Source organism: Ptychodera flava, chromosome 20 (assembly GCF_041260155.1).
Source record: "Ptychodera flava strain L36383 chromosome 20, AS_Pfla_20210202, whole genome shotgun sequence".
In the NCBI taxonomy this organism is placed as follows: domain Eukaryota; kingdom Metazoa; phylum Hemichordata; class Enteropneusta; family Ptychoderidae; genus Ptychodera; species Ptychodera flava.
The window spans coordinates 6201820-6229406 of record NC_091947.1 but is presented as its reverse complement, the minus strand read 5'-3'; the positions used below and the strand labels follow the sequence as shown (position 1 = coordinate 6229406).

Below are 27587 nucleotides of genomic sequence, written 5' to 3'. Positions count from 1 at the left end.
AGTTTGAAAAAACAGGTCAGGTCAATGAAGGATGATTGATTGTCCAGTGTCCTACATCTTCCAGTATTTATTAATATTTAATTTCATTAATGTGTATTCGGTACCGACGATTAATAAATAAGAAAGTAATTTGCAATTTTGGAATCTTTTTGTAAGGAAAGATAAACCTGTTCGAAATGCTCTTTGTTGAAGGAAACTATTGTCTTCAAAAGCTCGTGCAAATTTCAATAAGTTTATCTAAGTTATGCTACCTAAACCACGACGTACATACAACATGAAAATACGTGTGTAAAGGGTTCTTTTTTTTACTCCTAAGATGGTGAGGGCCTAAACTCAAAACCCCAATGATCACAACACCACACAGTTCAGACTACTGTTAATTGCATGATACTTGTCCTGCTTCACAAAAGCTGACCCTATGGATAGGGCTTAGTCTCGCTTTCCAGACCTTGTTCGCTTCGCTGACGCATTAAAACATCAAAGTAAAGTGCGCTGCTGGCGGTAGGGATAGACATGTCGTGGAGCGAAGCGACTCGTCGCTTGCGCGCTCGGACATGTCGGAAGCTTACCGACTCGATGATAAGTCACACTCCTCAACGCTTTCGGCGCACTTTTCTATGATTATTACAAGAGCGAAACGACCGAGGTATTGAAGTCGAGACTCGGTAGGGCTCTACATCGCCGTTGCGCTCAGGATAAAGATGAATCGAGGAATCCAACATGATCAAATCTGTTGTTAATGAAGAAATTTGATTCTACAAACTTGTGATCCTTTTAATAATTCCAAGATGAAAGATCAAACAGTAATCACTTTCTTCAGGACCTCTTCAGGATAATCGTAACAGCAACCTTTATACACAGACACATCCATCCACCCACCCACCCAGACAGACAGACAGACAGAGCATTTGCTTTTGGCAAATGTGCAATGTAAGAACTTTCACATTATTGTGAATCTACGCTTGATTTATTCACCATTCCTTGGTCATTGACCAATTATACATTTAAAAAATTATAAATGTACACATGACCTAAAAGAAGCAATAATATTCATTTAATCAGCATCCTGAAACTCATTAACATATGACATTATTTAGATTTACATACATGTAACCAAACATTGGGATATTTCAACAGTCTGATGAAAAACTTTTTCTGATTATGGGAAGCAAAGTGAAGTATGTGAATATAATTACTCTTCACACTTTCACATGATGAGATATTTCAATTGCATTACAAAGTATACAATAGAGCTGATTTCTCTTTGTTCAAAGTTCACCGTCTTTTCTCCATACATACAGGACGTTTTCAACATTTGAATGAGAATTGCACTTGAAAAGATATCGTGTACTCTCTAGAATCTGTTAAAACAATAAATTTTTCATCAAACTTACTGAATCACTCTTGTGTGTAAACGTTGCCCTGTTGCTCATTAATACTGTCAAACTCTCTTGAAATTAATTTATCATTCAGTTGTTTAAGAAATATCTGAAATATACACATCTTAAAACTGGAGTATGTGAAACTTTAGAAAGCTGTGAATATGTCAAGATGCTCATCTGCAATAAGGCTTTTTAAAAATGTATATGTTTAGAACTTTTGGAGCAATCAGGCTTTGCAGTAAAAGGAAAAAAAGATGAGTTGTTATTTTTAATACATTCTGGTTTAAAATGTAATTCCTTAAGTTTTTACATGTAAAAGATAGAAAGTCAGAAGAGTTCAGTTTTTAAATATAATTTTCAAAACTTAAATGTCTGAAATTTGACAAAAGAGCTTTAACATCACAGAACGTAATGTTCAGATTGTATGGTAAGCATATCATTCAACAATGATTTTGTTTATTTTCTTTCATAGCAATGAAAGAAAAAAATAATCACCGATTTTAAGATTGCTAAATGAGAACCGTGTAAATTAAGCAAAGAAATACAGAAGTAATTTTGCTTTGGACTAACTTTTTGATTGCAATTTTGATTCAACATCAATCTGCATTTTCATTACTGCTTTGTATTGTACATATTCCTGGTAAGTTTGTGTTCAGAGCAGACTTTTCATCTTCAATATAGTTTCTTAATCATTTCGCTTATATTTCCTTTATCATATTCCTTTTAGCACACTTTGTGCATAACTTAGTTATGTTGATGATATGACATCAATACTTACCGTATATGACATGAAGAACTCATGGAGTCCTTCTTTGATAGTCCACCCATTCAGTGGGTGCATTTTGCATCTGTATATTTTGTGTACTTTTCTAGAACATGTAAATGTCAATATGAACCATCATGTCATGACACTGGACCACTTTCATTTACCAGTGATGCATAAGTGTGGTTCAGTGATTCTAAACACTGAGTTGAATACAAAACTGATTGTCACTGGTATTGTATGGAAGACATCATTTTAGAACCCTGTTAGCTTGATATATTGCCTGCAGCATTATAACTAGAGAATGACAAACACTCATATCTGTGTCCTGTGACTCTGGCAATGTTACCATGGTTACTCTGTCACTGTTACCATGGAATCAAACTAATGTCTTGAATTCTACAATGTTTCTGTTGTTCAACTACATCTTGTCTTCAGTAGCTTCTCTTTCTTGATCCTGTCTTTTGATATTCTTGACCTTGGCCCACTGTCTTCGTTTTTCAAGATTCTGGCCACTCAAGTTCGATGTGTATTCTTTTTCCAAAGTCTCAGCCTCTCTGATGAGTTGCATGTGTATGCTCTTTCTGTGTTTAACACCTGGCAAGTTGAAAGGCAAATGCAGCTTTTCAGTAAACGTTATACTGCAAAGGACTGATGGCTGCAATATCCGAGACTAAGAAATGGCCAATTTAAGGGAAAGGTTAAAGGTTAAAATAGCTGTGTTATGTACATGATGATGGCAATAATTGAAGAAGTGCTTGTACTATCCTATGACAATTTTTGATGCTTAAATTACACTTTTTCTCCCCTTCCAAACCTCACTGTATTTCATCCCTCGGACCAAAACTTGTCTATGTTGTGGCTGGACCTCCACATATGAAATGGAACAATTACTCTGCATAACTATGATTTGGTAAATAATGCACCAAACTTTTTTAAATCACCTGCTAGGACTGCTTGAGACAGTGACAGAGAAAAGGGACACAGGAATTATGTATTAAGCAAGTCATACCTGGGTCAACTTTCTGTAGTTTCTCAAGAGCCGCTCTGTGGATGTCTGACCCAGATACTGTACCATGTTGAGATGTTGCCGACTCACTGCCATAGAATGATGATTCATGGTTGCTGTCACCTGCTGAAGAATGACTGTCCTCTGTGTCACAAACAAATAAAAAAAAGTTTTTGAATTTCACAACCCTGGAGGAATTTACATACACTGAATACTACTTGAAATATGTAAAGGATATGTTAATATCACAGTATATGCTGCGGTTTAAAATGTACTATTGAAACAACTTACTCTATCTTCTTTAAAATCTTTCTGACTGACCATTTTTGATATGTTTAAGTATGGCATGGCATATCAAAATTTTTAGTCTGGAGTTCTTGATATGGTCATTGTACACCGGGACTCTGTCACTTCCAGATCAGTCCCAGGGCATGTATTTCAACTTTGATATAGAGGCAGGGGATCTGCATGCTTGGAGCAAGTTCATTCTTGTCCTATCAATCCTTACAAGTTAATCCTTACCCGCATGCCAAGCAAAGCATTTACTACCGTTCATTGACCAAAACCCCTAACTATACACCCCATAATTCTGAATCCTAAACTATGGATTTTTTAGACAATGTTCCTTTCATCTAGAAGACCCACTAGCTGCATATTTTGTAGACTGAACAGGTTCAGCTTTATTCTTTATTTTTCCTTAAAGTTTTTCTTGGTGAAAAACATTTTGTTTCATTATAATTCTGTTTCTATTGTATCTTGCTAAAAGTTTTGTGAACTAGATTCTAGGTCTAGCAGAAAAGCAACTTTGGCAAAAATTGTGAAAATAATCAGAATGAGAAATAATAAAAGTATTCCCAGTAAATGAACCTTGAACTTAATGATAAATGATGTATGTTTTCAGCTTTAATATTTAGGGGTTATTACACGAAGTTTGGGCGATACCGCGTCGTATTCGAGTGATGTGTCCGTATTTTGACGAGTTGCGCAGCAACGAGTCAAAATACGGACACATCACGAGAATACGACGCGGTATCGCCCTAACTTCGTGTAATAACCCCTTAATCATAAATGCATGCTTTGGTTATGACTGTTTTCCTACAGACGCTCCGAAATTAGCGACGAAATCAACTTGAAATCGACCTTGCTTCCTCCAGGCTGTACTTATAAAAAGTTGGTTGCTAAGGAGTGATGACAACCGTATCACTTCTTGATATTATTCCGCTATTGGGCCATTCCACTGCAAAGGAGGATTTATGGAGCACTTTTACAGCAAACATTTAAATATTACGATGTCGACACAGGTTTCACAATTTGAAGAAGATTTATTTTAGTTTAAATGACGGTGGATGTAAAACATAGGCGGGAGTCCACAAAATGGGTGTGTTTTTTGTGTTTAATACATAACCTCATCCCTGCGTGAAAGTTATGAGGCCGCCAAAATCGGGTCAAAATACTCGCGCCACGCTCAAACTCTTATCGTGTATGAACAGCTGAGAGCACAGAGCAAGCAGCTCTGCGACATCTATGAATGCACATACAGTGGATATAAAACCCGTACCAGTCAGTTTATCTCGAAGAATTATACATGTTCCCAGACGTCAAATATGCCGAATTTACCATCTCAGTAAGCGGATTAGTGAAAACATGAAGTGAGTACACTGTAAGCTGTAGTGTCGTAACTCGTTCGTGATTTTGTTGCTGTACGAATAAAAGTACATTTCAAAGGTATTTCCGTCGTCTGCTCGTATACTTTCCTTCCTGGCTTGCCTAAATAGAACTAAGAAAGTTTGATTTTCCCTAGATGGCACGTTGTATCTGAAACCCGCACCGCATCGGTGCCACCAGACACGATCATGACCTGTGAACTGACAGGTACAAATCGGAAATATCATGTGCACCTTCAACTTTGTTTGTCGCGAGTATTTTCAGTGTGGTTGGTATTTCGTGGCTCATTTACGACTGTAAACCATGTAATTCACCGCCCAGATACTTTAAGCTCATCAACAGGAAACTTGTCTTAAACCGATTCTATCATGATGCTCTGTCAACCGATATCTTTACGTGTAATGATACTTCCATGGTGTAAATATTCAGCAGCGTAGACGACACGAAAACACATGCACCGTGCACCGCCACGGGACCGGCGGCCGTGAATTGACAGGTGTCGGCAAATTATACAAATTTTCAATACGTTTGTTTGTATGTTTTTGGTACAACTGTACTTGTGCCTAAGGGCAATGCCCATGAAGTGACTGCAAACAACAGAATTTTGACCATAATCATAATGACGTTTCGGATTGTCATTTGTCTTATTCGCTCAGCTGTTTTATATGTACATATACCAACGAAGGTCATGGATACAGCGAAGGTCACACGTCCGCGTCGCTGTAAGTAGTTTGGTTACAGTGAAAATATAATTCGTATTTTCACTAGTTAAAATATGGGCTCATATCCGTACCGTCTGAACAATAGAAGAATGGCAATACAGGCATAGCATGTATGATAAATAGATCATATAAATTACCCAATAGCGAAAATTACATAAAACTTGTGAACTAAAAAAATCTTGATTCCCACCTGATGATGACTTTGTTGTCCTGCTGTATTCATCATCTTCATGACCATCATCATCACCTTCTTCATCATTTTCCCAGCTGTATTTCCACGGCATACCTTCAGCAATTGCTTTCTGTCTGGTCATCAGTCGTACATTCCTCCCTGCTTTCCGATTCTTTTCCATGTTTGAGGCCCTGGTGTGCAGCTTGGCCCAAGCTCTCTTCTACAAAGCATAAATTGTTTTTGTTTTCTATTAAAATCAGGTTTTGTTTGAACCAGTGGCAATACTTGAACTAGAAATACTGTCTAAATTGAGGAGTTGCAAACACTGTCAGGTGTGACTGTCGTCGAACAGTAATAACAGTAGATCACACAGAAATCAACTCTGCGAAAGTTGAAACATTGTCTGGAAGGATGTGAGATGTAGTCAAAATAACAACTAAAGATCCACACAAACAACTCTCATAAATGATGCGTTTTGGACAGTTAGCAGGCCAGAGGTGTGTGGAGTTGTTTTGACTACGGGTGACGTGTCAGACCCCTGCAATGTTTCAACTTTCGCAGAGTTGATTTCTTTGTGTTTTGACAATTACTACCACCTAGACAATAATTATGCCTGATGGTATTGGCAGCATCTCAATTTAGACTGTATGTGTAGTTCCAGGATTGCCAATGGCTCAACAGAAACCACGGTTAGAAACATTGCCTGAATATCTGTTAGATATTTGTTTGTGTTTCGTGAAGGAATTGTTGAAAGTTTTGATAATTTATTACCACTGTTATCATTATTATTAATAGTAGCAACACACTAGTATAAGTATTATGATGAAGTTAGTCATTATCAGGGGTAAGTTGCAGTAGTAGTAGTAATAGTAGCACTTGTAGCAGAAGTATGGCACTGGTATTGAAAGTGATGGTACTTTGTATCAAGAGGATCCCTTCACATGCGTACATACACATTTACCAGTTTATAACGGACATGGTTTATGAACACACCTAATATATTAATTATTTAATAGTAATTTTCAATGCCCTAGGAAATTTATCAGTGTACATTTTTTTGAATATCTTACCTTTGTAAGTTTCTCCATGTCTTCTTTTATTTCCTTGGCTGTTCTATACTCTTGTCTGATTTCTTCTATTTCCTCAAGAACTGAAATAAATCACAAAATTGTCAGCAAATAAGTTTGCAAAAATATTTGGCTATGGTCCAGAAATTATATTCCCAGACATTCAAATGACATATAAGCTATACGATGTCAACTGTTATGAGCATAAAGAAGTTCTACATTTTCAAAATGAATATTCTTATCAAAATATTTTATGGAAAATTACATCCACTTTCAGTTCATGCCAATTTTGAAGAAATTTTGCACCAGCACTTACTGTCTGGGTCTCTCATCTTTTGATGAAGTGCTTGTAGCACGACAATGGAAATCCAACATGGTGTCTTGTCATCATCCTCGACGTTCTTGATAAAACTCAGAGACACAACACATGTGTGCTGGATCAAGGATCTGCTTATTACAGGGTCCTCTTGCATGGCAACACGAACTTTGAACTCCTTTATGTCAAAAATCTGAAGTGGAAACCATCCAAACATTAATTTGGATAATTCGATCAAAAACTGTTCTTACATGACACGAAGCATGCATATCACTAACACATGACAAATTTCTTATCAGTACATTCTCTTGGCTTCTGCTAACACTCAAATGAAAGCAAGCGTGAGTCTGAAAATTAAAATATGAACTGAGCACAATGTATTATAGATGCAAACAGCTGGTTTAACCCTTTCACCCCCAGTTCCCTGTGAACAGGTCCAACTTTACCATAGAAAACAATGGATTTGGGACAAACCATGGTGGTGAAAGGGTTAAATTATACATAATTATTTACAAATCACTTTGAGTAAATCTTACTGTATAAATTTTTCTGGTTTCAAGAATGAACGGAACCTGTCTGAGTGCGCTTATGGAAAAGAATTTTAAGTATATAGAAATTGGTATTTTACCACTGAAGCCTGTTGCAGAAACATTATAGTAATAATAAGGATTATGTTTCTAAAAATTATGAGAGTTAAACTGGTGCAATTATAATTGTCTTTGTGTTTACAGGTAAGAGTGGAAATAGAGCTAAACAGAAGAATTAACACAATCACATGCAGAAAAGTCATTAAAGGACACTGAACTTGCCTTGACTGCTTTACCATATGGTAGTTGGCCACCGTGTTTTATGATATCGGCAGAAATGGAATGATATTGCGGCTGTTTCCAGCCTTTGACAAAGATTGCATTCTTACTAAGTCTGCTGGCCCACAGATTACCAGACGAATCCATCTCAAGCTGAACTCCTTTGCCGATGAACTGTCGTATTCTCTTGGACTGAGCATCGCTATATCTGTCTGACATCGCTGAAAACCCAATCCTGAAACATTGAAGTAAAATTTCACAAAATTACATGTACTTTATATGACACTTAGTACACCTTTTTAAGCACCTCTGAAAGGCATTTGTTTTCCATTGTATCATTCCATTTCAGGGCGTACATGTCAAACTTTATTGTAGAAAAAGATAGGATTACACAAACATTTAAAAGAGTCAAGGTTGAACTGGTAGTACCATAAGGTAAATGACAGTGAAATGTGTCAATTGCTGGCATTTATGTCAAATCATCTAAACCTTTGAGACTTAAAGATTGTCAAAGATTGATCTAGTTCTTTATTTTTATCACTATTTCACAGTAGCAATGTAATCAAACATAAACTGTGATTGACAGACGGTGGCCAAGCAACATTATATCTATTTACTAGGAAGTGGTGTGGTTTACTTTTCATTCTGGCCAAACTAAATCAATGCACTGGGTTTACTGTTGACCAAGGAAAATAGAAGACAGACATAAAATAATGCCACGTTTGATAATCTTAAACTATACATTTACTGGTACTATGGACTCTCTTTAACTAAGGCATTAATTATTGGTCACAGAAATCACCCATTCACATTTTGATTTCAATTCACCATGACCTGTCTCTTCACTCGACATCTCAAAGAAGCATTGTTGGTATGTTTGGCTGGTCTTCAAAATTTGTAGTCTTGAGTCCAAAGTTTCCTGAAGTATAAATCTTGTTTCTGTAGCATAACTGATTTGACCTTTAACCTTTTGCTGAAGAAAAGATTTCCTTTCTAAAACTCTGTGAAATAGTAACTTTAAATATTCTTTTAAAAGTAAAATTATTTTCAAGTTAAAATCTTCATATACTCATACAAAGACAGACCATCCATTGGCTGTTCAGTTTCAAATCTTTTGAGACACGCTTACCTGCCTCGTTGTCGCCTTGACGACCCATCAACAAGAAGAGCTGGGGAAGCAATACTGAATGCATCAAGCACTTTGCTCTTCTCAATGAAATACAGACGACACCAAACACTGGGATACTGCTTGGGAATCACTCTCAAAGTGTCTTCTAAAACAAGCTATTAATTTCAATAAAAACAAGGATAAGTTGTTTCACAATGAATATACAAAAAATGTAGTCCTAAAAAGACTTGAGGGCTTTGAGGGGCAAAAGATGTGTCCCAGCGTTAATTTGCCTTAAAGTAGTATGCGACCTGAAAGTGAAAGACTTAAGCTTTCTCTAAGAAAACTTTCAGCCATTCTCTTACCAAATCAAGAATAAAAATAAGGGGTCACTGTGCAAACATTTGGTACTAGAAAAACACTTTACGCAACACATTCTGATATTTGAAATATAAATGACCGCTATCCGTATGTTATCTCTATGGGAAAAATTATTATTTTTAGATTTGAAAAACTAAGAAGTTGAAATTTTTTCTTACCCTAAAAGCTTTAAAATGAGCCCCCAAAGTGGAAGATCAGAAAAGAGTTGTGAAAATTTATGAGTCTGAATATGTGTCCCTGAAGTGCATTCTACTTAAAGTAGAAGAAATGATTTCCTCTTGAAAATTAAATAACAGCAGAACATTTGCAATACCTGTTGTGTCTCACTCGGTACAAATGACTCATTATTGTTGTCATTCTTAATTTCCGGAGTTGATGCAGATTTAGTCCCAGCGGCTGCTGACACTGTTGCCATAGTTACTGGACTGACTTCATCTCTCTTCTTCTTTTCACCAACTCCTTTTGCAATCAACATCTTCTGTAAAGCATCCACCTACAAAAAAATCATTGTTCGATTAGTAATTCCTCCCTGACTTTTCAATATGTTAACAAGTTGTCTACCCATCCTTTCTCTTATGTAAAATAAATAAAAAAAATATATCCATTCAAAATACTTAGCAATCAAGATGTATGTTACCTTTCAAATGATTAAAGTCTTGTATACACCAATATGAACAAATCTGCAGCTTTCTTCCACAAACTATGCATGGCACATATCACACACATATCATGGCACTAGCTCATTCCCTGCTATTTTTCATGGGATATATAGAAAACACTGATGGTCTCAACTGCAAGGTACTAGCTGGCAGTTGAGACCATCAATTCCTAGATTTATATGCTCTAATATTCAAAGTTAGAAATCACTATGTGACAGCCTGAAAGTACATGCATCAATTTTCTTTCAATAAACTCTAGTAACACACATTGCAAAACCAAATGCTATAAATATCACATCACCTCCAGTTGTCTTTTCTTGTCATGTTCACTCTGTGCATTGATAACTCTGACAAATTCATCTCCACAAAGTTGAATTTGAGACAGAAGACGCTGGCACTCCACGACATTGACTTTTGATTTGTGACGAAGACGTCTGAGAGTTCGCTTGGCAAGCCATCCTCTCACAATCTTCTGAATTGTAATAACTTTTGTTGCTATAGCATCCATCATGGAGTCAAGCTGTTCTGTATGCCAGTACTTTAGGAATACCTGTAAGAATCAGGATAAATACAGATCAGACCCTCAACAAGTAATAATACCAGAAACATAAACCAAACATCTGACTAGTGGATCAATACACCTATATAAAATTCCTCATTGTAGATGCATATATTAAGATATTTTTTGCCGCTATGGGACACATCGCGTGACTACATATGGCTTCTGTTGCATACTTTTCCCAAATGTTAATTAGCAGAAAGTAAAACTGAATATGGGGCACAACAACTTGACGGAAGACATCCGGTACAGGATGTGGCTTGAACATCTTTCAGAAAGGGAAAAATAAGACATTTTTTTAGGTAGAGAATGATGGTAACTTTGGTTTTCATGGAAAGTGACGATAAAACAAATTTCAAATCTTCTTGTATACAAAAAGAAATTGTCAGTGCACAGTTAAATTCTTTTATGACTAATTCAAAAGACACATGATAATAAAGTAATAGAGACTGTGTAGAAATAGATTACCTTTGTCTTGCCGACTTGCCATTCAGCCAGGCCAGTAGATTCTAACAAGTGGTGGCAATTCATAGAATTGTACTGAATTCTGGCAGTCATTGGGAAACGGAGAAATTTGTACCTATAAAAGGAAAAATTTGACACTTTTTGCAAATTACTTATTACTACACAGTTTGTGGCAATGTGAATAAAAACGTTCAATATTGCGTGAATTTTGCAGCCCTTGAGAAATGATAGTACCTTTGAATAAAGTCTTGGAATGAGAGTCTTATGGAATATCCAGTGTGTCTTATTTTCACAGTCTCCAAGACACCCGTACATCTGAGTTGATTTAACACTATCTTGTCATCAAATCTTCCAGCTTGCTTCTGGACATTTGGTTTGATGCAGCGGACAAACTGTGGCTCCGCTGACAACATCTTTTCCATAAGATCTGTCAATGATTCCTGTGACAAACGAGTCAAAAAAACATATTCTGAAAATTGTAGTCACTGAAACTTTGTTATTTTTTTAAAATACTGATGAAGTAGATACACTCTGTGTAATTCATATATATTCAATGTATTGCCAAGGCTGCCGCATATACTCATCACACTACAATCACAGCCCTATACTTGTCAGTAACCTTAGATGCAAACTTTAATTTCTCAACCAATCAAAGTTTTGTCTGTAAGTTTTATTATACCAATATACAGTGGATTTATCAATTTCACATTCCTTGCATTAACTTGCCCGTAGTTTCCTGTTCTCTTCAAAAGATTTAAAAGTGGAATTTAAAAAGTTCAATGTAAAGTCCTCAATAAAGTTATCCAAAGAAACTGATCCTTGATGTTCAAGTTCAGACTTTGAAGTCACAGATTTTTAAAATCTTACTGAATCTGACAAACAAAAAATTGATTAGAATTAGATCACCGTTTACCTTGAAATAAGCACTGACAGTCAGACCCTGGTTATCTTCTCTTGGTCCTCGGCTTCTGAAGAAAGAGAAAATTGGATCAAATACTTATGTACAGTTCAACATTGTGTGAAATTAGTCTTTTGATCGGAAGGCTGATTGTCTTGTGATTTGCCAAAGTACATGTAATCATTAGTTGGTATAAATTTTCCCAAATAATTTAAATATTGTAAACACAGAGAAAATTTCCCTTGGTTTTTATTGGTTACTTTTGGAAGTGTGACCATGTAATTTTAAGTTTGCAATGAATTAAGTTACCGAAACACAATACTGGTAAAATAATTTCTACATCAGAATGGAAACCCCTGAAACAAATACTTTAATCAAATATTGACATACAGTATATTTTTAACAAAAGACAACTATAAGTTTACCTTTGTCTCTGTATATTACTTGGTTTCAGATCTGGCTGCTCATTGCACAACAATATTGCTTTCCTGTCTCGGGATAAGTTAGCTTTCCTGTTCAAAGGCAGAAATTCCGCGTCAAAAAGTTACAGAGATGGATAATCACAATAAAAAATTGCAATGCTGTTGCAACTGTACACAAACTACATCAATTTTACACTATTCAAGGAAACCCTCCCACAGCTGTGGGTTTTAAACCACAGTGAATGAAATTGATGAATGACTTAGCCAGTTCCTTTCAGTTGTTGTAACATCCATTTACTGTAACGATGATGTGTTTTGAAACATGAGTGTACAGGGGTAACCTAAATTACATATACCATCTTTGTAGAGAGTTTGTTTGCATACAATGATTATAAAATCCACTGAAGAATTTATATCATCTGAATACAACTGAGCTGTGACCAAAAACAGGTAAATAGTATGATCTGTGAAACTTGAATCGGTATGGATTACACTATAATGTATAATGTTAGTGTTGAAATTTCAAAATTTCTATGATACTCACCGTCTGGACATTGATCCAGTTCTTGATATTTTGGCTTTGAAAAGTCGACATACGAATGCATTCTCAGAGTTCGTCAGACATTCTAAAAGATTCTGATTCAGTGTGTCTCTGTTCTTCTCTAAGAAACCATCAGCGTTGTACGTGACCTGTTAGTGTAAAATAAGACATGGATTTCATTTCAATTCAGACATCAATAAATACAATATGTTATGTATTCACAGGCTTGAAAATCTGTGACTGTTATGACAATAAACACTTCTTTAAGAAGAGGTTGATTATTAAATTATTACAGTGTAATAAATTAATATAATTTCATCAATCGTTCTTGAATCACATCATTTCATCTTTGTTTTCCTTACCTGTCCAGCGTAATGGTGAATACCAAAGACAGCCCCTCTATTGATTCCAGTAGCTGCAATGTATCCTGGGTTTTTACCACATTTGTCATTGAACTTCTGAACCAGAGAATCATCAGTTGCTTTTGGAAATCTACTCTCTTCATCAAGCAGAGCAAGGAGTCCAACCGGTCTCTGAAAATATGAAATTATTATTGTTTTCAAACAATGTTGATGTAATTTAAAAAGTTGAAAATATCTCCAAGAATTCTTCTGGACAAACTGCTTTGATATTATGACTGCTCTGAAATCAAATTTGATACATTTTTGGTTCAACTCAAATAGTAAACAGTCTTTGAAACATTTCCTTTACATGAAGGTATGTCTTTCTTTGGACATAAACAGTTAAATGCAGGATTCTATACTTTTCAGAAAACTGTCATATTATGTCATGTGACAGTCACATGACCTAGTACAACCATCTAAAAGAAAAGTGAAAAGCAAATACTCACTGCCATGAGTAACTCCAACAAATGTTTATTGTTACTGAACTTGATTGTTGTCATGGAAATCCCTTCCTGAGCATATTCATTTTGTTCCCAGGCGAAGATATTCTGATTGAAGTAGTACTGTAACTGTTCATTTGTCATGTTTATGCAAAGCTGTTCAAAGCTGTTGTGCTTGAAGTTTTCAAACCCTGAAATATCGAGGATACCAACACTGCTGGTGGCGTTGTCACTGAAAATTGAAGATATGCAATGATGAAGAGATCAGTAGAAATTCAACAATGCCTCTTACAGAGCACTATGATGGAACAAGGCAAAAGTTGTGCTTTGATAAATTTTGGTTTCTATTTATATTGTTCTGTTTCGTAAAACATATTGGTTGTTGGTTCATTGTGGAAATAATTCATAAAATTATCTTGTTATAGACAGTGTTTAATACATCGCCAGAAGTTACATAAATCAATCCTTCTATATCAATATCAATTGCAATAAGTGAATTATACACTGCCAAGTAACTTACATGTGTTATACAACAGATTTATCTTACTGCAATAGTTGCAACCGCTGATAAGTAATATTGTTGATGGCATTGTAAATACATTTGGCAATCAACAACATGAAACAGTAAGTTTTCAAAACATTCCAATACATTTATTTATGATATGATACATGTAAAAACAGCTTGAATACTTGAAAAGTAGTAAATGTGAAGCCTTTCCCCTTTTCATACAAATTTATGATTATTACATGCAAATACTTTAATGAAAGCAAACATTTTGAATACATGTAATTGATAAAGGAAAAAGTTGATTTGAAGATATATACCTGTATTCATCGCTGGACGCTAACATGTCATTAACTTGGCAGACAATCCAACCAAAGAGTCTACCGTACAAAGCTTTGCACACAGCATCTCTTCCATCATTTGCTTGGTCTACATTTTTCAACATTACAATCCTCTCACCTTGAAAATGTAAATGCACATGGTATTCAACATGTGGTGCAATTACAACATTTAACATATTTGTTGTGGTATAGGCAACTGAGAAGGTCAAGGACAGTGTGGAATATGCATATCTCTTGATGGTACAAGCTACATACTTGGTGCAATTACTGGGTGTTTGACTTCTGACAATGGATTGAAAGATTTTTTCCAAAGGTATCATGACATTAATATAATCAAACCAGAAGGATTGAGTAGCAATTGTATCTGCTGAATTGTCTCACTGACATGGAATTTAGTCCTGGGCTAGCATTGGGATTTACAATATATTCAACAGGTATTGTGTTTGTAATTGGTAACAACTGGCATTATAATATGCTTGGCTGGAATCCGGCAATCTGATTGGCTGGAGCCGGAGTTTATATTCTCAACAAGAAGACCTGCGTGCCGCATAACATTTTTGAGCTCGCGCAAAGCTCGCGCAAATTTCGAACGACAACTTGAGAGTTCAACGCGCCATAATGTCAAACACATCTGCATATGGCTTTAAATTGATTTTGATTGTTAAATTTTAGTCTAGTGCAGCTTGACGAACCAATAAATGAAGTGTTTCTGTAAGCAGCGGAGTCTATGTAACAACAACATAATTTTTAAAAGTTTTATGAGCGTTTTTTGGAGTAAAATTCTTCAAGTTCGATGTCTAATCGCGATATCGCTGCGTTGCGTAATCGTATTTTATGAATTCAACTGTGCACGCACGCGCGTTCTGAAACATTCTTTTTCCGAGTTTGTATGAGGGTGGGCGCTCCGCGATCCTGAACTGTCGTTCCAACTTCGGCCCTAAATAACGAAATTGTCCACTTGTTTTTAACTTTAGCATATTATAATGAGGTTATAAACGGTGCGCTCGGGTATTTGGTTGCGGATATAAGACCTCTGGGGTGAAAATTAGCATATTTGGGTGAAATAATCACCTCGCTTCGCTCGGTGATTATTTCCCACCAAATATGCTAATTTTCACCCCAGAGGTCTTATATCCGCAACCAAATACCCTCGCTTGCCGTTTATAACCTCTAATTGATCATTCTGTTGTGGTATCATTTGATGTTGTTGATATCTATATATTATGCCAGGGCAAATATGAATCACTTTATACATAATATCATTTATGCACCCCTGGTTCATATTTCTTTGAAGGCTCTACACTTCAGAAAAAAAATTAAAAATTAAAGAGACCGGTCTTTGTAACCTCTTCCACACTCAATGAATCACTTTCAAACTAACTTGTCCAGGGAGTTATTGTCCATAATATCCTAGATACAATATCTTACCTCTTGTATAGGATGTAGTGGAGATGAGAGCTGCAGCCAAGTCAACTGGATCAACACTCAGAAGGTTGCCCACTATAAAACGATGTACAAATAGGTTTATTAAAATAGTTCACAGTAAAACTTCAAATAACTCACATGCAGGTAAAATTGTCATGTATCTGTTCATTCAATACTTTTGAATATCGCAAAATATATTATTGCTTTTGAAATTATTACATTAGGGGTAAAATATTGGCAACAGTTTGGAAAATATTTTTTGAAAAGCCAAAAGTTATCATTGATGGAAAATTTGTCAGCCAGGGACTGACTTGAAAGAAGTAAACTTACCAACTTTAAGAAAGTATTCATCAGTGATGTATGCACTGTCCAGGTCATTGTCAAGTTTAAATTCAATGTCAGACAGATTCAAGATGGCTGCTAGAACAGACTGTATGGAGTACATATCCTGGCAATGACAGAAACAACTTTTAGGATTGGTGCTAATTTTAAAAAAGTGATGTACATCAACTTTAACCAAATCTAAATTGGTTACATTTAATATCAGGATGCCATATAAGAACTTCCTAAAAACTATAAACACACAAAATCTGATTTCACTAAAATAACATACAGAAAGTAACTCACAGATATAAATGAGTTTTCCGTAATTATCCTTCTTATCATGTCAAATATAATACACTTCAAGTACCTGTTTCAAATTGCTGTTGTCAAGTTTTTTCACATTTCTGAAAGTAATATTTGACCATCTTTGACATGAAAGTCAGTTTAATAACCTCTAATGCATTCATAAAAAGGAATGACTTATTTTACAAAAGATTGAAAGTGTTTATGAAAAGTTAAAATATTATCCCCAAGAGAAACAAGTAGAGGGGTAAATAGTGTCTCTATTTGTGAAACAATTGAAAAGACCAGTAGCCTTAACTTTATATAATTGTTTTCACTTATTTTACTTTTAATGTCAAATGCAGTTTCTTGGCCTACTCTCCGGTATTCAACTCAGCCTGTACATGTTTAAACTGCATTGTTATTATTGACAAGTGAATTCTGGTCCGGACTAGAATTCAAATGTACACAATAACGCTGCATTTTACACAAATACATACTGTGTTGATGAGCTAAACAGTATGTGTTTAAACGCCATTGAGGGATTTTAAATTAACCAAAATAGTGAAAGAAATCATCGAAAGTACAGCCGCTGGCCCTTAATATAAATAGTTTGCCCCATTACTAAAAAAGTAACAAAGCTTCCAAACGTACAAGAGCGTAAAATCTTAAAACTGCACCATGTACTTTTGGACTTGACATTATCAACTTGTGCAGGTACAAAGTGAAACTTACTTCATCCGAAAACCCAACAGTCACCATTAAACTTTTCAGTTCATCATATTTTGATTGGCAATAGTTAAAATCTGCAACGCTGGTGTATATGTTATTAAGGGAGTGATTGCCATTCAATATCCTGAAAAATACAAACAAAACATTTTCATTATACACGCCAACACAATGACAAGAAATAATGTAATTTGCAACAGAAATTTGGAACATTTAATTCAATAAAACGAGGAGCACTGTGGATATTTGAAGTTTTTAAATAATTACTTTATTTGAAAAAATTGTCACTGAGCCATTAATCTAACTATAACTCCCCTTAATTGGTACTTTCAAAGCCTACTAAAACTGCTTGTTGCATCAATTATCTTGGCTGAACTACTGATATTAGACTGATACCTCTTAATGGTCTATTAAAGTTTAATGAAAAATGAAATTGATACACCACCAATTTATGATTTTTTATTTCTTAAGGTTGTTCAGAAGATGAAAAGTTACCTGTGTTTATCTGGTGATATAAGATAATATTGTAGCAGCTCACTCTCACTGAGACCAGCAAACATGTAATAAAATATGTGAAAGTTTCTCTCTCCTGGATTCTGAAAAATCACTCTTGACTTTTCCAATAAATACTCTTCAATGCCGGCTGTAAGGGAATTTTATACACCATTCTGTACTATGTAAATCTTCAGCTCAAGTATTATAAATGGTAGAAAATAAAGATTTTTGTGTTGGTGTATTTGAAGAAAGATAATGAGAAAAGGTTTGTGGAAGTTTACACATTGTTCAACTGTAAAGTCTGTTGATGTTCAGAAAAAAATTATGACACTTAATGTGAACGAAAACTTGACCACGAGATATGTTAATTACTGTTAATACTATGTCCACAAAGATGCTACTATAATTGTCTTCAGGTTCTTGCTCGACTTTTAATTCTGACGTAAGCAACATTGAAACATCCTTGCAATATTAAACGGGTAAACACTCGATATGTTGATACATGGCTGCAGTACAGGACCCAATGCCTCGAGGTTTGCTTTGCGTTGAGGATCGTCCGACCCTATGCAAAACCTCAAGCTACATACTGTACTGCGAATAGATACAAATTAATGGTAACACCGTGACCTTACCTCCATCAACATTGCCATCGGCGGTAAATTTCAAATCGACGAATTTGCCGAACCGACTTGAGTTTTGGTTCATCACAGTTTTTGCATTGCCAAAAGCTTCCAACAAAGGGTTTACCTGTGAGTGAAACAGACACAGATGAACGATAGACCATATTGCATCCACTCCCGGGCATCCACTGACGCTTGTGAAATGATATTGTGAATCCATCAAGTGGCTGCATTCTTCATCAGCAAGACGGGCCGCAGTGCCGGTCAGATGTTATTTTGTGCCTTTCCAACAAATCGGTATCGTTGTCATTCTAAATAAAGAACCTGTGTCAAGGTCGTATGACGTAATTTCTGTCTAAATGGTGACAACAAATGATCAAAATGAACGAGGCACTTCGATGACGCATATAACGGTCCGACAATCATCAGACGTTGACGTTGGTAGCCGTGGCCACAGTACAGTGGTCTGTACACTGGCTCATATGTGGTATTTAGCGCCACCTATGATACAATTAACGATTACTTTTGTTTCTACCTTACCTGCAGTATTTTGTCTTGTAATCCGTGTTGACGTGAATGGCAGTGGTTCATTATATGTTGTATTAACAGTTTAGTACTTTCTGTCTTCCCAGCCCCAGATTCACCACTTATTACACAGCACTGATTTATTCCTGTGCGTTTCATCTGTTGATAAGCTTTGTCAGCGACAGCGAAGATGTGCGGGCGAATCGATCGTCGATATTTCAAGTTAACATACTTGTTCGATTCCTTAATGAAAGCATCGAATACAAAAAATTATTAGTTTCTGTTTATTGAAGACTTTACTATACATTTATTAGATTCAATTGTGCTTGTTTTTGTTTCTGTTTGTTCATTTTTGTGTTTTGGTCGGCTAAAAACAAATACAGGAGATAAAGAATTAACATGACATTTCATTCAGATAATCTGTATGTGGTACCCGTCTGCAGACATTCGACCATAAACACCGCCTTCGGAAGTCTGTCAGGGTATATCGAAAAGAATACAAGAAACAGAAGAACATAAATCACGAGCACACACCACTAGGATATGTAATCATCCGTACTTAGCATGCACAGTAACACTTTGTGTTCAATGGCATTTCGACCACAACTTTGAGATGTGAAGACGTCGTGGTCGACTGTGCGCATATCATGTTCAGAGATGTACCATATGGGTCCTCAGAAAGATAGTCAGAGTAGAGAGGTGCGATGTTTTCGGCTTCTGAGATTTTAAATATTTTTGTCTGGTTTGCATATTTACTGAAACACTCTGTGGCGTATGGGTCTCCTCCAAACCTTGGGCTGCAGTTGGCGGAATACCCATACAAGACTGAATCATTCAGTCTAGGTTTGCATGGAAGAAAAAAGGCTTCCACATTTTCCCATGAGTATCGCAAGATTTAGTTTTTTGAAAAGCAGCAAAGTAGGCGGAAAATAGAAAACGTTCCCTTTTGCAAATATTTGTCATTTTTGACAGCATTAAGCCATACTTATTATTGACATAAGACTGATATATTGTTACCTCGTGACTGTAAATTGGTAAAGCATGGTACGGATTAACCGCCACCAATATGTCACCGATGTAAGTCTGCAAGATAAAATGAAAAAATAGAATACATGTAACTATAGACCTATAAACTATAAACTATAATCTTTAATATCCACAGATTCTATTTGAAGCTACGAGGAGACTTCGATCAACAAGATTTAAGTCGTAGATAATAGCTGAAGGACACCGCAATATTGAGAGGAGTAAGGGACATTGCACATGCCCAAGTCCAATTTCCTGATCTTTATCGGAAATCGTTCACCCGGGAATGCGTGGATAATCTTTGGCTGGATTAAAATAAGCTTCCATAGTTAGCATTTGTGAAATGGTTGGCACTCCAAACAACAGACCGCGGAAAATCAAGGTATTTCAACAATAAAGGTGTCGAAGACTTTCCTCAACTTCCCAGGGCGAAAACAAACGGCGAACTCCGTGCATGTCACAAAGTGTTCTCTCTGCGTGTTATCTACCTTCAGTATGAAAGCTAATATGCCCAAACTTTTTTCAAGTCTTTTAAATAGTAAAGCCGTATCTGCTGTTTTCATCGGGTTCGTTTATCTTGGAGGCCGATCGAAATTGAGCAATGGTTCATTATTAGCATCAGGAAGATTCGCTGTCGAGTTAATAGCCACCTAAAAAGTTGTAGATGAGTAATAGCCTAAATTATCACTTACGTATATGAGGTCTTTCTTGAATCTGCCGTTCAACTGTCCTAGAATATTCTTCTCGTTTAGTGAACTCAGTGTGGCCAAGTCATCAACCAGCTTGCCGTCCGCCATGTTCCTTTATTTTCCGATCGCTGGCTTCACACCGGACCACAAGCTGCCTTCTTCCCGAGTCCTCTGGTCGTTGGAAACAAATGAATGTTATCAACAGAAGATAAATAGGTAAAAACGGTGCATGCTTCACCGGTACAGATCCGTTGGGAATTTAAACAGCTGCATGAATCAGTGGTGAATCAGACTGGTTGCTGTTAGCTGGAAACTGGTAAATCTCTAAGCAATACTAAAATGTAACCTGTAGAGTGCAATACGCCTTACGAAGGGCTTGTCTTGGCAAGCGACACACAAATCTATGTATGAGAAGATTATTGCAAGATAAGTCATGCATGTCAATCACTGCAATCACATACGTTTTTCTAGAGGATATATGCTGCAATGTTCAAATTCAATAGCTGGCGTTTAGACATAGCAGACTTTGAACCGCAATGGTGTATAGACATCTAATCATTCTTATTTCTTATCAAGAAAAAGAGTTGGTCTCATGAGGATTGTCATCAAAATATGTTCACAGCATGATAAAAAGGTAATTTCACATCTCATTACATGTAAAATGTAAGAAAGTTTTCTCGTCGAAAAACCATCTACTATTCTGTATCAGAATCGAGGATGAGCTCAACTTCCATGGCTTGCTTCTGAAGCGAAAGACTCCGTAATGAATGAGGTTTTCAGATGACAAGTACAGTTGGATCTGCAGTGTATACTTTGTCGTGAACTTCGTACATTAACGTTCTTTAAGGAAGGTTGAAGCGAGTCTTGTATAATCGTCCCCCATGTACTTAACCAAGACCGCTCTCCCCTAACTATCTAGTTCACCACTGATATAGGCAGATGCACGTTTGCTAAAGGCATGAAATATTCATCATTGTCTGATCATGGTATGGAACGCCAACACTGATCGGTGGGTACTTTCGCCACACGTGGGTGTATTTCTTTTAATAAAGTGATTCGTACATTGTGTGCTGCTCCTGTGTGTAGCGTTCACCATCACATAACGAAGTACAAGTGTACGCTGCATATAACAAAAGAGCAGCACTCAATGAAGTGAACGCTGCATACCAAGTATTGCAAAAGAGCAGCACACTGTTATTACAGCCAAAACAAGGGACTATGTGCCCGAGGGGAGGTGACCATTGGCCCGGCGTCAGTATTAGTGGTCATGGATTCCTCATAGTCTTCGAAACTACAGGAATCTTACTGATCGACATGCTTACAGGGCACTGGTCGAAATGATGAGGGTTTGCTATGTTATAGATTAGTTTCACAAGGATTTCACAAAAACATGCGTTGACGCATTTCCCGTGAAAATCGTGTGCATTTCACGGGGAATAAAGGCACATCTCAAACTCGTGAATTTCTTGCCAGGGGGTAGAGTAACAGATAAGCAGTAAAAAGCACAACTTTTTGATGAGGTTGTAAATTCAAAAAAAAGAAATATACATCTCTTGAGCGTAGGATAACTATTACGAAATATTGGAGAAGCAAGAAAATACCAACAATCTGCCCTCCAACGAATAGTCTTAGGAATCAATTAGAGTATTTAGTTAAACCATCTGCTGGTACAATTAGCGGAGTCAATGGTGCTTTAGAGTTAAGCCCTGGAAAGTTTTAGACTGTCCTCAATCTCTTCTGATTCTTTTTCATTTCGAATAGCATTCCCCGCCTTACTTCGTGCTCTAGCCTGAGGCTGGCACATAACATAATGGCCATATTGTGTGCGCAAGCTCAATCCTCTGTAGAGCCATAGACTCTTTCTCGAGGGTCTATGGTAGAGCTTCCCGCAGATAGACAGTGGTAAGGAAAGGAGAGTCTATTTCGTCAGTAGGGATTCTGATTTACTTTCATTTCGAGATCAGCTACACAAAGCTCAAATGGTAATGACTGTGTATAGTCTATGAATCGTTTCGGATTCGACGCAAAATTCGCCTATCATAATTATCCCGCTTTTATGGCTAAAAAATGCATAACACATTTTGTAGCAATACTCTCAATTGTCAAGATTTAATACCTGTCAGTAGCATCAAGTTTAAAGTGTAGGTCTTGATAGGAAAGTAAGGCCAACCAGGATTAGAACTAGCAGAGGACTATGGAATCTATGGTTAGTTGTTATGAACGTGAAAGCCAGTGATTTACACCAAAATGCATTTTCGGGACATTTGTAGAAACGAGGAACCACTCTCAACTTACGTGTACACGACACTACATGGGGAAACGATCGTTTTTTCAGCTATCACGGCGTTAAGAACGTAAACTACATATGCGTCAAAGAGTAAACCAAGTTCTTAGTCATGTTTGTGAAAGAAAAGTACTACGCGTCTCGGCACCCGACGACTCTATCTTCCGGGGTGACGACCGTGTCACTCTTGGAAAAACGCATCATCTCGCAAAAGAATCGTTATTTAAAATATGTCGACATTGAAAGGAGTGAAAAGGTAAGGGAATATTTGTATTATGAACATTGTCATTCAAACATTATTATTTAAATAATGGAAAAAATAAACCTCATTAAAATAGTGTACCGTTAATTGTTTCTTTGCAAAGTACTGCAATTGGGCGTGGTAACCGATAGGTTCAGAATCCACATTGTGTCATCGATTTATAACCGATAATCTATTCAAAGCAGTTGTAGATAGCACAAACAACTCCACCCTGTGAACACTCGAAGCAGCGGCGATGCTAGGGCTAACACCAGTGCATGGAGGTGGTTTACCTCCATGACCAGTGTTACAAAGCGTTGATTAGACCGCCATTACTGCGTGAACTATGAGAAAGCTGTCCATCTGTAGTTTCATGACTTACGCTCCTCCGTTCAACGATTACGAATTATTGCGACGTTTAATAGCGAAAGAAACGCCTAATTGCGGGCTGCTCGATCGAGAATGTTATGGGACACGTAGCTATACGACGGCGTTCTGCACTGAATGAGCGATGTCTCTCGATCATGGATGCAGGTGTTGAGTAGGATTAGAGAAACAAGAAAGTTGATGCTGATTACAATTTAGTATCAATTTGATGAATAAATTTGGTTTCAATGTCGTCACAGTTTGATGGTGTATCAAGATGTTACGTAACGTGCACTATATATGTGACTGATATTCGATGATTATTTTTTGCTAATGAAGCAATTTTTGAACCAAGTGACGCGTACATCTTGACAATGTTTGTTTCGCGATGCTGGTTTTTGAGCGGAGTTGATCGAATGCCGTGCTGTGACGCTTCTAATTCCAACTGAACATGCGAAGAGGTCGGTAAACTCAATTCAGGAAAGTCACCACCAAGTTTCACCATAAAAAAACTCACCCTGGGTCTGGGAATAACACTGTCATATGTCCTTAAAAAAACAAGACACGTAATTCACGTACATTCTTCAATAATGCTAATAATGAAACAAATAAACTTCCCGGCAAGTTGTTTAACAATATAACATTCCTTGTGTGCCATTCTTTGTAAATGTATGCGTGTATTGTTCCTCTGTCGCATGCATCCGATAAAAAAAACTAAAATATCCATCCTAAAATATCATACCTGCATGCATGATCAAAACTGACAAGTTGGCCAACACTTTCCTATGTTTTATTCACAAGATATCCACTGTTGCCTGTATATTCCCTGTCTAAATGCTGTATGCGTTGTACTACATGTATACTTATTACTACAGAAGTTCAATGACCTGGCAAAATGTATGACGCCAATTCCTTGTAAATAAGTAACCATCTACAATATACGATGGTGTTACTAGCTGAATACTGGGATTTGGCAATAAATAAAACAATACGATAGAAAGACATAAATCACAGAGGAACAAGGTTGAAGTAACAGCCAGTATCCCTCAACACAATTGGAACTCATTTGGGGTAATTGGATCTATATATTTTTCAAATCTCTCAAAAATGCTAAGTCTTAGGTGCCCTATAGCTGAATGTTGCGATATTACAAATTACTCATAAAAAATAAGTGTGTAACTTAATAAGAAACGCATATGAGCTTACATTTGCAGTTAAATCGATATTACTTCACCGTCCAATTATCCTAAATTAGTTCCAATCGTGTTTCCTCGCATGGTATCTTTGACTCAAAATATGAACGAAGCATCGTTCTTAACTGCACTGAGATTGTTCTACGTTACAAGCCAAAATCTGACCCCTTTTTGTGATCTTGTCAAGTGCTTCAGGCACTGTTTTGACTGATGATTAACACAACCGTTTTCAGCGAAATGTTACGCGAAAACTCTCAAGTCGATAGAGAAATTATCCACGTATGATGCTAATTTCTGCTGATGTGCCAGATACGTAAATACATACACCACGGCAGTAGCGTCAATCGACGTTACTATAGCACACTTCCATGATAACAGTGACACGAAATGTTATCAGGGTAATGAAACACTTGATGATGTCGAGGGATAATGGAACAAACATGGTGGGTATTGTGTACGCACGATTAGATAATGGCGCACTGGTGAGTCACAGGTGAACTGATATGCTTTTGCCAAAAAGGTACACCCATACATCGAAGCAAAGCAAGATATGTGGGTTTCCCTTCACAGTGACGTCACAAAATACAGATCAAATATACAAAACTTGAAGACAGTAATGGATATTTGAAGACAGTAATGGATATTTGATTTTAATTCTGATATAGTTTTTGTCATCAATGTGTAACTTTTTGAATAACATTCCTGTTAAAAACCCTGTAAATTTAACCAATAAACTGGGTCATTCGGATTATAATGAATTTCTGCGACGCGTTTCTCGAGGGTCTATGGATTAATGAATAAACTATTCACCACACGGCGCAGTCGATACACGGTACAGATACAAAGAGTCAACATAACATGCATAGACTGACTAGTAAAGCGAAAGAAAACTTACTGTGCACATCAAGTTCACTGGTTGCACCAGCGACCACCTGTTGATGATTTGGGGGAGAGGGAGGAAGGGGTATACATACACGTAACCTCGCGACAACGAAAACTCTAAAGTCGATCGCAATCACGCAAGTCCAACGCAGCCTATGGTTAATGACGTCACATTGGCTTAGGTCAGAGTAAACAAGTTGCAATGGGTGAACCGCGACTACTGAATATTTTTTTTCAAAGTATGCTTTGTCCTTTGTTCAGAAAAGTGTAAGGTAATGTAAACTCTACCACACGGCTGACTCACAGTCCCGTGGCTGACTATACGTGTAATTAGAGAGTTTCTCGGCCTATTCATCCTAACATTCAAGGATCAAAGACTAAGAGGCTGTGTACCGTTTGTCCTTTCTTCAAGTGGTTAACTGTCTATGGTTAAACCCATGCAGTGTATACCGCGTAACTGCCAGAGTGTGACATGGTATGTATACGTGCCCATGCGTACGGAGGGGTGTCCCATATCATCATGTTTTCAGGATGAACAAATTCTTTCCGTGTTTGGTTTGACGTCACTTTTTTATCTCTACCTGGAACTAGCGTGAATGTTGACATAGGCTATATCGGAAATTTGTGAGCATGTAAAATGGTATTTTTGTATGCATTTGAAATCGGATATCCTGATTTGTGATGAATTCTTTCGCAATAGGGAGAGCGCGCGTTTGTGGGGCTCTCTCCTTTTACTGTAATTAAAACAAGGTTTATAAATTTCAGTACATGCATCCCCGGCTACATCTGGTACGTTAGCTCATCTAATTATAGCAACAACCGCTACTGAATAGCAAGATAATATCATTATGGTGGAACTTTGACGTTCAGGCATATCAGTCTATGACTGGTACGGAGACCTTTGGGTTCCATTGCAGAATTGTCGAGACTCGACTTCTTTTCTACTAGCTCACGTCAGTGCGTTGCCGGTAAACACGGCGGTGTCTGGTTCGTGCAGTTTGGACCCGTTTGATGTTTTGCTATTGTGGGTTGACTATGTCAACACAGACCGGTACAACGCGCAGCTGGACATAACAGTGTTCACGTAAAACTTTCAAGAATTAAAACTGAATACATACCTCACTTGAATCCGGTCAGTATTAACTGCAGTCGAGTAGTAGGCAGAGAGTTATATAAATCTGACTGTGACAGTCTGGACAGTTGTTAATAAATGCTAATAAGCGAACAGTCCTAGCTGCACAGGGCCAGAAAAGACTGCAAGTGTTTGTCCAGTCGATCCACTATCCCGCCCGTGAAGGTCAACAGTCTAGTCGTCACGTTTGTGCCGAAGTTGTAGTAACGGCGGTCTAAGCACCAACCTGAGTAACTGTCCCGAATGGATCAAGTGTTATGAAAACTCCCTACTGCCACTTTGGAGCTTGCTCCTGAACGCGTTAATACTTCAGCCACTGTGTAGTGGTGGTGCTGTGGCCAAACACCGAAACCCGGAAACGGATACGTTGCAGGGCTTCACGATTGATACCAGCAGGTGAATAATAGAGAGATGACGTAACAGTATCTGATGACCTGTCCGCAACGCGTGCACTAAAAGTGAGATAAGGGCTCTACCATTCATCAAAGGGGTGGAACTGTCCTAATTTCGAAAGTGTTATAGTAAAGTTTGTCTGGATTGCTTGGGAAGGCGACCGAAAACTTGACAAGAAGAGGTGCACTGTCGCCAGTCACAGAATGAACCGAGACCTGATATGAGAATACGAGTGCAAAAATCCCAAGAGGGCACAGTAAGTGAGGCTACCCACAATTCTCAATGATCTGTACACACGGAGATCACCTGGATCACTCACTGAACTGAAACAAATTTCTTCTGTACACAGAACAACT

The 27587-nt window shown here is 37.1% G+C and overlaps 1 protein-coding gene across 2 annotated transcripts; it reads right to left on the bottom strand.

The window, feature by feature from the left end:
* Positions 1-945: 945 nt before the first annotated feature.
* On the bottom strand, positions 946-27266 carry LOC139119854 (myosin-IIIa-like). Of its 2 annotated transcripts, none has more exons than XM_070683774.1 (26): positions 26825-27266; positions 20744-20911; positions 20043-20108; positions 19041-19268; positions 18513-18627; positions 17881-18028; positions 17392-17512; positions 16381-16498; positions 16054-16125; positions 14605-14743; positions 13786-14011; positions 13298-13468; positions 12939-13084; positions 12398-12484; positions 11988-12042; positions 11309-11514; positions 11078-11189; positions 10352-10600; positions 9705-9884; positions 9032-9186; positions 7906-8137; positions 7097-7289; positions 6784-6863; positions 5732-5933; positions 3158-3298; positions 946-2742 (listed from the first exon to the last, which is right to left on the bottom strand). In XM_070683774.1, the coding sequence occupies exons 2-26, from the start codon at positions 20846-20848 to the stop codon at positions 2567-2569; spliced, it is 3723 nt and encodes a 1240-aa protein (XP_070539875.1). In that variant the 5' UTR covers positions 20849-20911; positions 26825-27266; the 3' UTR covers positions 946-2566. The 2 variants fall into 2 exon arrangements, with proteins under 2 accessions (XP_070539875.1, XP_070539876.1); XM_070683775.1 differs by lacking the exon at positions 26825-27266 and adding an exon at positions 25720-25861.
* Positions 27267-27587: the final 321 nt, after the last annotated feature.